Source organism: Diadema setosum, chromosome 7, assembly GCF_964275005.1.
Source record: "Diadema setosum chromosome 7, eeDiaSeto1, whole genome shotgun sequence".
NCBI classification, from domain to species: domain Eukaryota; kingdom Metazoa; phylum Echinodermata; class Echinoidea; order Diadematoida; family Diadematidae; genus Diadema; species Diadema setosum.
The window spans coordinates 32,120,989-32,133,655 of record NC_092691.1 but is presented as its reverse complement, the minus strand read 5'-3'; the positions used below and the strand labels follow the sequence as shown (position 1 = coordinate 32,133,655).

Genomic DNA, 12,667 nt, shown 5'->3' with positions numbered 1-12,667 from the left:
ATTTCAGTTGTGACCTTTGACCTTGACCTTTGACCTATATTGTACATTTTGCTACAAAATGCTACTCCTTCGCCATTTCTAACCCGATTTCGATTCCGTTTGCTTTATGTGATGGCACTAGGTGAGGGCTTCAAAACTTCTACACAGAATTTTGACCTTTGACTTCTTTGACCTTTGACCTTGATTTTTGACCTATATTGTACATTTTGCTACAAAATGCTACTCCTTCGCCATTTCTAACCCGATTTCGATTCCGTTTGCTTTATATGATGGCACTAGTTGAGGGCTTCAAAACTTCTACACAGAATTTTGACCTTTGACTTCTTTGACCTTTGACCTTGATTTTTGACCTATATTGTGCATTTTGCTACAAAATGCTACTCCTTCGCCATTTCTAACCCGATTTCGATTCTGTTTGCTTTATGTGATAGCACTAGGTGAGGGCTTCAAAACTTCTACACAGAATTTTGACCTTTGTCTTCTTTGACCTTTGACCTTGATTTTTGACCTATATTGTACATTGGCTACAAAATGCTACTACTTCGCCATTTCTAACCCAATTTCGATTCCATTTGCTTTAAGTGATGGCACTAGGTGAGGGCTTCAAAACTTCTACACAGAATTTTGACCTTTGACTTCTTTGACCTTTGACTTTGATTTTCTACCTATATTGCACATTTTGTTACAAAATGCTTCTTCCGGCGGGGACATATATTTTACGCACCGCGTAATTTCTACTTTTCCTTGTTGTTCATAATTTGGCAACTACAGTCTTCTCCTCAGGGGAAAACCCATTACGATCATTGTATTATTATGACAACTCCACAAAAGGGGGAGCAAAGGGGACAGTTTTGTTTTGTTTTGTTTTAAACATTTTGTGTGAATATGAACATCTCAGGGGCATGGAAAGTTTTTAAGGATGGGGGCTGCAGGCCAGTGGGTGTCAAGGGTCATGGATGTCAAGGGTCAGTATCATGTACCCCCTCCCCTCTTTTGAAGGGGAGAATCTCTGGAATAGGCAGAGCTCTTGGTGAGTCAAAGGTTTTGTAATTTTATTTTTGATGATTATTGACATTTTTTTTTTCATTTTCTGTAAAGACCAAAAATGTTGGGAACTCTTGGAAAGTCGCGGGTTTTGTAATTTTTTTTTAGTTGTTTTGACATTTTTTCTTTTTTTTTCTGCGTTTGCTGCATCTGTAATCAATGTGATTGTATAGTCCCACTGCTTCCTTTCCATGTCATGCAGGCCTGCCCACAAAGGACTACCAAACACTGCAGAGGCACTTCCTTCAGAGCCATGGTTACGAGAACCTCCTGACATTTGCCAACCTCAAGAAGCTGGGCCTCCTGGTGGAGCAGGCACCGGTTGAGATCACCATGACGAAGAAGATGACCGTTTCCAATGTGACCAAGTCCGTCTCAGGCATGACCAACAAGATTGCCGACAAGGCCATGAAGCGTGTTGGGTTCCGCCAACTTTCAAAGAAACTCAGCCTGGTGAGGGTATTGCATTGATGATGGGTTTTGCTTTTCAGATTTAAACAAAAATCTGCTTTTTTGTGATTCTTCTGGTTTCATTTCCCCACATTAAATTCCAATTTGTCAACAAGTGATATTTGGTATCAGGATGACTTTCTATTTCATATCATTCAGACCATCGTGGCACTTACTTTCACATTTCTCAAAGTTTTGAAGACATTTCCACTGACCTGTGGAGTTTTTTCTTCATTATAGGCATTCATTTTATGAAAGTAAATTGACACATGAACAAATCAAATGTCATAATTATAGCAGAGCTGCATCAAAAATAAATTGTATTGTTTCAGAGGTCATGAGAGTTGTATTTGATTATATTGTTCTTTCGTTACCTTTTCTTAACAGTTTCAAGAAATTTCAAATTAATGATCAATTATCTTTTGAATTATGATGATGGAGAAATATAGTTAAATTGCTCTGAAGTGAAAGTTGACACAACATGTAAACTCTGTGCGTATCGTGTTCAAAGATCAAGGTCACTCTTGGGAGAATCATAGCTTTACTTTCAACTTCAAGCAGTTGAAAATGTTTTCTGATATTTTGACATTTATATTAGATTGCCTGCTAACTAAATAACTTCCTTTTTTATCAGAATGGATTAGCATGTGGGTAGTGGAACAAAACATGAGTGACTGTTTTGATGTCTTTACAATGGTTACAAAACAAATCATCAGGGGGGCATTTCATGAAGCATTTTGTCCAACAAAGTTGTCAGACAAACTTACTCTCAGCCAATCAGATGCAAGGATTTCAGTAACTTGTAAAGATTTCAGTAACTTGTTTGTCAGAAAAATATCCGACCAAAACGCTTCATGAAATGCCCCCCAGATGAAATTTTCCCTCAAACTCAATTTTCTTTGAAAGGTAAAATCTAGGGGGGGGGGGGGGGGAATTGAATTACATTTCCTGTACTTAATCATTAAGCCATTGTCCAGACTTAACAAACAAAAATGATTTGCTCCAGTTATGCTCTTCTGGAAGAGTTTGATAGCATTTCTGGCATTTTCTGCTGACCTGTGAGATAAATTGGTCAATGTGATTAGAAATCACAACCCCTGACCATGAAATATTTGGACTTATGTTCATCAGTAGATGTACCATCATGTGAAGATATACTGTAAACGTCAATATTTTCGCGCGATTAATTTTTCGCGCTGAGCGGCTCGAAAACGTATTCACGGGTTCTTAAATTCGCGCTCCGCAGCAGGTTACTTTACTGTAGTACACATTCACTGCTTTCATCCAAAGCCTCTGCTACATAGCTTGCTATGCCAGCGTACGACAAGCGACGTAGCGAGCGGCTCGACTGCGAGTACAAGCACTCAAATACGTAGTACAGCTTTGACTCTAGTACCGTAGTCACGGGGGACTGTAGCATCGATGCGTGCGGTGCACACATGCATGCTACAGTACACAGCAATCTAGGGTATCGTCTCTTCGCACATTACTAGTAGCGTAAACATGCCTGTACATTGTACTACGCAGCAGTATCATCGATGAAGCGCACACAATTCATCCCGTTCAAAATGTGCGTAGAAAATTGTGAAGATATATTCGCGCGTTTTTGAATTTGCGCTAGCCGAGCGTAGCGCGAAATCCGCGAAAATTAATGTACCGCGAAAATTTCCACGTTTACAGTAGTGAGTTGTCACTGACCAGTCCCCGTGCTGTCTCACAGACATGACAACAGCTGCTTCATCCTATTTTTATATAGTTTGCCTCAGTACCTCAGTATATAAAGAGAGTCTGGCCAACTCGTAAATTGGACGCCATGTCGTTGCCCAGCGTATTACGCGTTACAGGGTTAGTGTGTACGCTCAGACATAATAATGAAAACCTACCAAATACAGGGATTGTGAACAATACGCACTGCATATGAGCGCACTTTGGTAACGACATGGCTCCTCAAAGATCACGGGACCACTTTTGACCAATCACAGGCTTCAAAACTCATAAGCCAAAACCCGAGATGGCCAGACTCTCTCACTGGTTTGCCTTAGGTGGATGGCCAGGAAAGTGAAGTGTGATGCTCAGATGAGCGCTAGACCCGTGGGTTTTGTTTCTATCTAGCAATGCTGATCAATTATTACAAGTGTGCATGTAACCTTTCTGTATGTATTTATGCAGATTCCAAAGTCATCTGAAATAAACTTGGCTGAACCAACAGACATGTCTTATGTCTACAGTGGTGCCTACACACCAATAACCTGTCGGCTTGTCGAACAGGTAAGAATCAGATCAATTACTTCTCATGCATCCATTAATATTCATTTAGTTTCCTTTCAATAACTAGTGGGAAATCATCTTGTGTGATTTATTGACAATCTGAGTCCAACTTGTTCTCATTTAAGTGCATGGTCCATTTAATATGTGAAGTTCCAGGTGTGTTTAAATGTATAATATATGCCATTCATGGACTATTCAAAATTGTCATAATCATGTGTGGCAGATTCCGACCAAACTGTTCATATAAGAAACATGTTTCATGGAAAGGGACCTCAAGCTAAAAAACAAGAAAAACAAAAACAAATTGTCCAGACATTGTTGGGGTAGCTCTGGTTCAAAAAGCTGTGTTTTGTTTGTTTGTTTGTTCATTTTCCATCTGAGAAGAAGGCTGGATAGCCCATATTCAGCTACGTTAAGCTGGTCTTCCATGGGGTCCAGTTGGATATGAGGTGGGACCACTTCACCGGGTTAAACACCCTGCTCTTTGCGATGAATGAATGAAGCGGGACCTTTAACTCGCATGAGTTGTTACTCTCTCATACACGGGACCTCCATTTTATGTCCTATCCGAGGGACAGAGTGTTTTGCCTCTTGCTAGAGGGGACGGCATGCTTACACGCAACATTGCTCAGTCCAGACTCGGGTTCGAACCCGGGCCGCGTGATCGTGAAGCAGACGTCTTCACGGAGTACAGGTATTTATGGCCACATAAGATAAATCCAGAATTAAAACTCTTTTAGTCTAACGGACGTCCATTACAACAAGCGAGGCATACTGCACTATCCATCATGATAAGATTGCGGTGGCTCAAATTCAGTAAGTTCAATGTTTGGCTTACAAGTGTCAAGACTTGCCACATCTCTTGTTTTGAAAGTCATGATTTGAAGTCTTTTGAATATTATATGTTACTGTACAGTGCTTGATAGGGTGTGGGGCCTTGCTTAGCTACATAAGATATGCATGTCATTTGCAGCAAGTTGAGTAATTTTGTTCTTCTTTCGTGAGCTGTATAAGCCTACCCCCAATCTATGCACACGTACCTGACAAGAATTTTTGTTTCATAACACTAAGCCTCAAAGCATATTCAAACACCCACAGAGCTCTGCCGTTACAAGTTTTTCGAGCTGTGATTTTTCTCCCTTGTATGTTCTGTGGAATCTGCAGTTGTCAAGTTTCTTGTGCCTTGCCCCATACGTTGACTGATGTGTTGAAAGTATTATACAGTGCCCCTGTACCGCAGTGAAGGCAGAAGCAAGGTTAATGTTTGCGTGCTTTCACATTTGATAGTCTATGTGGTACTGTCAGTGAAAGTTACTTGGTAAGATTGAAGTGCTTTTGGCACGTTGGACAAATTTATTGGTCGGCTGGTTGCTCTTGATCACTTATTCTAGGGACCTCCTACTGTGTCCATGAAATTAAAGTTGATGGAATAAAAGAAAGAAATTACGTTTTTTTATATGAACTTAATAGTAATAGTATTAGTAGTAGCTAGTAGTAATGATAGTAGTAGTAGTAATAATAATGATAATAATAATAATAATAATAATAATAATAATAATAATAATAATAATAATAATAATGATAATGATAATGATAATGATAATGATGATAATAATAGTAATGATGATAATGATAATAATAATAATAATAATAATAATAATAATAATAGTATGATAAATAATAATAATAATAATAATGATGATGATGATAATAATAATGATAATAATAATAATAATAATAATAATAATAATATAATAAATAATAGTTGATATTTTTAGAGCTCCTTTTCCACTGCATAGAAAGTGCAAATGAAATTGATTCCCTTTTGTTTCTCATGATGTTTGGTTGACACTAGAACTTCTTTTCCTTAAAATTATTACGAAGTCCTCGGGACCGGCAGTTTTCTTCTGTTATATTGAAATTTCATCATAACTTAACAAATATACAATAAAAGACACAGAGTGGATGATATCGTGGCCTGAATTTTTACTTCGCTGTAACCATAATTTCATTATAACCGAAACTGTGTTTGTTATAACGGGAGTGCACTGAAGAAAGATGCTTGATGAGATGCCAGCACATCCCTCGCGACAAAATGTCCAAAGAGCTATTCTCTGGGATTTACACAAAAAAGAATGATCTTGAATAGAGCCCTCTGAAATTTCCGTAATAACCTCTTGTGAAATCGCTGAGGCTTTACTGTGTAGATCCGGGAATGCCACGTTGGAAACCACAAAGTATTCATTAGATTTTGATGCGTTGCACGGTGGCCTCATGCGGGACATGCAAGGACACTGTCAGATGCTCATTAGAAATCATATGTTGCATTAGAAACTATATGCTGCTGCATTAGAAATCCTATGTTACATTAGAAATCATATGTCACTTTGAGGATGCTCCAAGATTGCGGCCTTGCAGCCATAAAACTTCACCACTATACCCTGAGACATACTCTACACAAGCACCTGATCTTGCACTTTTGGGTATGTGGCTGTAGCTGTAGCTACAGTTTTGTTTTATTTTTCCTTAATACCAAAAAGAATTGAAAGAAAACTACAAAAGCACTCGGAGCACACAAACCTCCACTAAACAGATCATTTCCACTCAAACGCGCATGCTGAAAATCACCCTCATTTCTCAGTGATACCATTTACAAGTCTTTCTGTTGTGTCTCAGTGTATACCTCATTGCAGCTAGCTGCATGCTGCGCCACAAGCATGCACTCAGTTCACGTGTGCACACCTTGAATTTGCACAGCTTGAACTCGCTCGTTTGTTGGCCATATTTGCCTATGATAAAAGTTTAAAAGAGTATCCTCAATCTGGACAGATAGTCTGTATCACTACCAAAATTTAATCATCTGTTCTTTGTGTCAACAACTTTTTCTGTCAGTTTCATCCAAATCCAGCAACAAATTTTTTGAGTTATTTTGCAAACAGATAGACAAACAAACAAACAAGCCAACGGCAACAAAAACGTTACCTCCTTTGCGGAGGTGATAAATCCTGTTGTTCATCTCAAAGAAAGATTCTGCTGTACTTACACCGGATCAATTCCGGACCCCGTTTCATAAAGCTTGTTGTTTGTAACAAGTTACGATAGTTGTTGTAAGCTACTGAAATCCTTCCATCTGATTGGTTTAGAGCAAATTTGTCATAGATATGTGGCAGTTGTTACTGATAACAAGTTATATGAAACGGGACTGAGATTAGTCCTAATCAACTGACTCTGCTGGAGACAGGTGCTTTCCCTGAAACATTCATGCTCTTATCTCTTCTACAAACACAGGTGCTTTCAAGAGGAAGTTGGGCCAGTCTGGACGATGTCACCAAGCTCTTACCAGGCCCCTCCTTCTCCACCCACAAGACCACCTCTGTCAAAGGTAAAACAGGCATGAAACTTTGGCAGTAACAGATGGACGTGCAATGTAAGAAGTAAAAGAGATCAATAAGTTAAGGGCTCTGAGATAGGACTGGGAGTATCTAGGCAGATGTGGCATATACTAGTACTTGTAAAACCAGAAACATCAAAGGCACGAATCCTTTGCAGATTAGAGGCAACAATTTTTTTTTTTTTTTTTTTTTTTTATAAAAAACTTTCTGTTACTGCAGTGGCATTCAATGCATTGTGTAGACAAATGCTATTCCTATGCGTTTTACTTTCACAAATCTTGTCTCCTTGCAAAATTAGTGTAAATGTATCTACTTTTATTGATACAGTGAATTGTCTGTTCAAACTTTATACCTACAAGCTTCAGAATTCACAATTTTCACAGACTTTCTGCGGAAAATTATGAGGATAGATGAGGTCTATATTGAAATTTCTACCCGTTTACCCAAAATGCCTAAAATACCTAATTATGTGGTAAATATAACACATATTGGAACCATTCAGTCACTTTGTATGTCATTTAAGCGGACCTGATTAAGTACCCGATTAAGCAGTACCTGATTATGTGGGGAAACTACTCTGTTACAGCCTGTCATATCTGTTCCAGTTTGACATTGCAAAAACAACAAGATATTCCCAGAAAAGGGTACTGTGATGTGGCACTGACAGCGAACAATCTACCCAGTTGAAGGAAAGGGTTGTCGGGCAACTCAAATTCAGACTCAAACTTTACTGCCAAGATGCCTAATGTGAATTTTGATCATCAAATTAATTTGCTGATTTGATCAATGTCCTTTTCTGATCAATTCAGGTCACACTGGCAGTAGCTCTGCCCCAGAACCGTTGTCCGAGCGTGTGGTCATGGTCTACTTTCTTGGAGGATGCACCTCGGCTGAAATAAGTGCTCTCAGACTTCTAGGCAGGATGAAGAGTGAGTTATGCAGCCCCTCCCCCTCCCCTTCCCACTCCCAACCACTCCCCCCACCCCCCATCCCTTTTCATAGTCCCCATGCTGGCCTCAAAAACAGTCACAAAATGAAACCAACAGTGATGAAATACCTCATCTATAAATTTTGGTCCCTAGATGATAAGCTTGTGCTGACATGGAATCCTTGTGTACAGCATTTTTTCATGATTATTATTATTTTTTTTAAAACCAGTTTACAATTTCTTCATTTATCCTGTCTTCATGTGTAACCTGTCATAAATTAAAATGATCATTACATGTTTGGAATTCCTTTTACCATGCAGTTATGATAGCTCATATCAATGCATTATTTAGAAAGCACAAACATAAGCTGCCATAAAGAAAGAGGTACCTTTTGATTTGCATTCAGTGGGAAAGATGATTTTACAGATGGAATCCTCTTTCTTGTCTGCAGACTACACATTCATTGTGGCCACGACGTCCGTCACCAATGGCAACAAGTTGATGGAGTCGATCAAAGAGAAAGTCTGAGACTGGCATAAATCGTCGAATGGAGTAGCATCTATGGTCACATCGAGGATTGAAGTCAATGTTAACTTTGATTAACTGAAAGTGAAAACTCCTTTATCTCCTTGGTATATCATTGGAGTAGCCACAGGCAGAGTTGTCTTTTTTTATTAAAAACACAAAAAGAAAAGAAAAGAGGACTTAAGTATTCGTCAGTGGACTACACATTTAATAGCAAAAGATATTTTCATGGCAAAAATCACAGAATTAAACCCATCAGTTCTGAGAAGCAACATTTTTGTGCTCTGTTGCTTATTTCTTGAAATTTTATCATTTATTAGGAATACTTCTTTAGGTAGAACAAAATGTCTCCTTCATTTTAAGCCCTGTTTTGGCTGGATACCATATACCAAATTACAAAAAAGTATCTGAACTTCAATTTGTTAGTGATCCTTAAGTTGGCAGTAAATTATAGAAAGTTCTGTCTCACGTTCTGACAAATTTTGATGTTGTTTTCTGATTTTATGCAGATTTATCAAATAGTTCCATGTATTTTTTTTTCTCCAATGTAAGACATGTAGTAAATTCAGAGTTGTCAATTTGTAAAGGATGAAGTGATGAGTTTTGCTCAAAAAAATCAAACCGTGACCTGATGGATTGATAATCTTTCAGATGCCAATAAACAATATACAGCATAAATACGATCATTATCCAAAATTCAGTACTAGCTATACATGTTTACCTTGATACCTTGAACTCCAAGGCATTCACACTGTCCAGAGTTGGGCATGTTAGCTGCTTGCAGATTAGAAAATCTTGCTCATCTAAATCACCAATAAAGGACCTCAACCTCATACTGTAGAAGTGGAAATTTTTATAGCATTCAAATTTTCGCACATTTGCGCTTCCAGAAACTAGTACAAAAGTTTTTTTTTGTTTTTTTAAATGTGAATATTTTCGCTTGCAATGATTATGTTCCAGTAGTTACTGTCTTGATTCCAAGGAATCAAAAACATGCAAAACTAAACTCATCCGGCCGAGCGCGAGAAATTACCCATGCGAAAATATTCATGTTTACAGTATTCATCAGGAAGTAGATGTTCCACCAATCTAAATGTTGTGACGCAGATTGTTGGAGTTCTAATAAGTGGGTCACTAGTGTGGGTTGAGAACTGATGCCCACGGCAGAATGCACGACTTCACTCTATGACGTACTCTCTTATACTACTTCCTGCGAAGTTGTTGAGGAGTCATTAAGTTGAGCAAATATTGCTACAACAGAGACTCCAACTCTCCCGTTTTTGACGGGAGATCTCCCACCGAAAACCCACTTTTGCAAAATCTCCCGTTCTCCCGTTTGAGATTTAATTTCTCCCGCCCTGGCTCAATGTCTCCCATTGGAAAGGATTTCTTACTTATTGCTATCGTATATTGCAAAAATAAGCCTTAGATAGCACCAGAGAGCATCTATAACCCTAGGAACTTCGCGCTTCGCTCACATAAACTTGGGTCTCCCGTTTGCTAGGGGTTTCAGGCGGGAGAATCTCCAGATCAGAAGGTGCTTGGGGTTGGAGTCTCTGCTATAATGATGATAAAACTTTCTGATTCACTCATACAAGTCACCATATAGGTCATCCTGCAGGGTTGGGATCTCATCAAAGGGTTTCATTTTTTTTTTTTCTTTGCTCTAGGATGGACAGACTCTTCTTTCCTTGTAACTGATATTTGATTTTCCCTCAAGGTTATATTGTCAGTATCGTTACATCCATTCATCAGTGTCGGATATATGGTATCTTGTACTTACGACTTCTTTCCTGATTAGGTCTGCCTTTTCATTCCATTTCATTCATTTCATTTTTTTTTATGCCCCCGCCTGAAGGTTGTCGGAGGCATTATTTTCATTTTATTAATTACAGTTTTTTTTTTTATTTCATTTCTTATTCATTTCATTGCCTTTAAACCCTTGAACTCTTGTTATCCAGCAATAAGGAGAAATTCTGAGGAATTCATCAAGAAAAAAATAGATAATCAAGTCAAGAGAGTATCTTGATTGAGAAAAAAATTCAACGTAATGAACTCGGCTTCCTCATCCTTACGACCAGTAGCATGAATGATAATTCCTATTATACCATTAACTTATTCCACCTCACATTTACTGCTAGCCCCCCTCCCAGCCATGTCTCCATCAGTTCACCAAATTTCCTTTGGTCTAACCTTGTATTGTGTTCGTATTGGTTGATCCAGATGAGAATAATAGACCGGTCCGCAGTGCAGTGTGATTACAGACAGGCTCTTTTGACAGGCACTCGGCTAAACTGCTTAACTCTTTATGTGCCACGTTTGCACGTCCGACTCAGTCGACAGCGTGCCAACTTCGCATATTCTGCTCAAATCCACAAACCTGCCCAAACCGATCGATAAATCGACAAATACCGCAGCACAATGAAAGCTTTTCTTGCGCTTCCGTTCGTCTCACATATAGCTTGCATTTTATGTGGTGATTGACTATCAAGCGGTGTTCCCTAATAGATTTGAGTGTAAATTCTAGTTTTTGATTTTGTTGTTGTTGTTTTTTTGTCACTGTTGTGTGTGCAAAAGCCATGCCATTACAGTAATGTAGCTACTTGTCATTTGAAACAAACAAAAAAATAATGATTATAGATTTGTCCTGCCATTTACGTCAAAACAAAGCTTAGCATTTTCTCTACAACTTTACTCACTACATGTCAAGCTTAACAGAAATTTATATAAGTTACAGAGATTTGAAAACAAAAACAGAATGTTTTCTCAAAGCATGACTATATTGGTGTCTCAGAATAGTGTGGCACACAGGGGGTGTCCAACATGGCACATAAAGAGTTAATAACAGTGGAAGCATCATTGTAAGCCAGTACTAATTTAACAAGGTACAAATTGGACAGGCTGTAGCAACATTGTGTGTATGTTGATCCAGTTGATCCAGAGACATTTTATGTAATAACGCGCTATATAAATGTTGTGAATTATTATTATTATTATGTTTTGTGGGCCCCTATCTGTGGCTTGGATTACAAAATGAAGCTGGTTAGGAGAGCACAAATGGAATAAAATTAAAAAAAAAAAATCTGATTTGCATAATACAAATGTATGTATGAATTCAAGAATGTTCTTAAATGTCAAATGCACAAAAATAAAGAAAAGAAAAGAAAAAAAAATGTATTCTTAAATGTCAATTTCTGAATATGGACCTTGGTGAGCCCATACTGATATAAACTCAGAATCAGTCTTGACTCGGGTTTGGGTAAGCCAAATCTAAGGTTGCTCGGTTTAGCCAAGCTTGGCCTATCACATTCATAGCGTGCTCCTGATAAGGAACCTTCATGTTGGTTTCAAAGCCTAGATTAAGCCACGACCAATCTGAGACCAAGCTGCCGTGTACAATGACTGAGGTACAGTACTGAAATACCGGTACATGAAAACTACACATGTAAGAACAAATAATCTTTGGTTAGTGGTCTGAAAGTCCTGCCTGTTGATTGGAAATGAAGAACTGTCTCTGTCAGCCAGGTTTACTGGTAAATTCAAATTATTCCCGTTGTAAACTAAGTTCATGTGCCCTGTTTGTATAACCATGTGTAACAAACATGTTATGCAAGATATCCTGCTTGTACATTGTGCAATAGATAATAAAACATTTTATAGTATAATCCTGTGTATTTCAGAATTTTTATTTGTTGGCTGAAATGGTTATCATTCCTGAGACATGGTGCATGTGTGTGTATGCATGTGTGCATGTTGGTTCAGTTTTGGAATATAAAAAAAAAAAAAAAGAGGACAAAATTTAGAGTGAGTTGTGCATGCTGTAAAACCAAGGAGTGTAATGCCATAGTAAACATGCAAAGTAAATGTTAACAGAACCCAAGAACAGTACAGTGTAGTGGTCCTATATTGGGCTGCCCCCCCCCCCCCCCCCACCTCTCAGAACTGTGCCACCAGAGGTAGCTCATGAGTGGAGGTGGAACATTGAGAGGGATATTTGCATTCCAATGCCCTAACATAATGTCCGGAGTAAAAGATAAAGCAATCAAACTCTTGAATCGG

General features: G+C 38.4%; 2 protein-coding genes across 2 annotated transcripts in view; both read left to right on the top strand.

The window, feature by feature from the left end:
* The window catches only part of LOC140231283 (dolichyl-diphosphooligosaccharide--protein glycosyltransferase subunit KCP2-like), a 175,773-nt gene that overhangs the window by 93,040 nt on the left and 70,066 nt on the right, over positions 1 to 12,667 (top strand). The gene's annotated exons all lie outside the window — the stretch shown is intronic.
* On the top strand, positions 3,669 to 8,735 carry LOC140231284 (vacuolar protein sorting-associated protein 33B-like). The gene is made up of 4 exons (XM_072311430.1): positions 3,669 to 3,762; positions 7,051 to 7,144; positions 7,964 to 8,083; positions 8,535 to 8,735. Exons 1-4 carry the CDS (start codon positions 3,706 to 3,708, stop codon positions 8,609 to 8,611), a joined length of 348 nt encoding a protein of 115 aa, XP_072167531.1. The 5' UTR covers positions 3,669 to 3,705; the 3' UTR covers positions 8,612 to 8,735.

Excerpts from the sequence above, each read along its gene's own strand:
- LOC140231284 (XM_072311430.1), top strand. The coding sequence starts at position 3,706 with ATGTCTTATGTCTACAGTGGTGCCTACACACCAATAACCTGTCGGCTT. Across the intron at positions 7,145-7,963 it reads CAAGACCACCTCTGTCAAAG|GTCACACTGGCAGTAGCTCT; the intron begins GTAAAACAGGCA and ends TGATCAATTCAG. Across the intron at positions 8,084-8,534 it reads ACTTCTAGGCAGGATGAAGA|ACTACACATTCATTGTGGCC; the intron begins GTGAGTTATGCA and ends TCTTGTCTGCAG.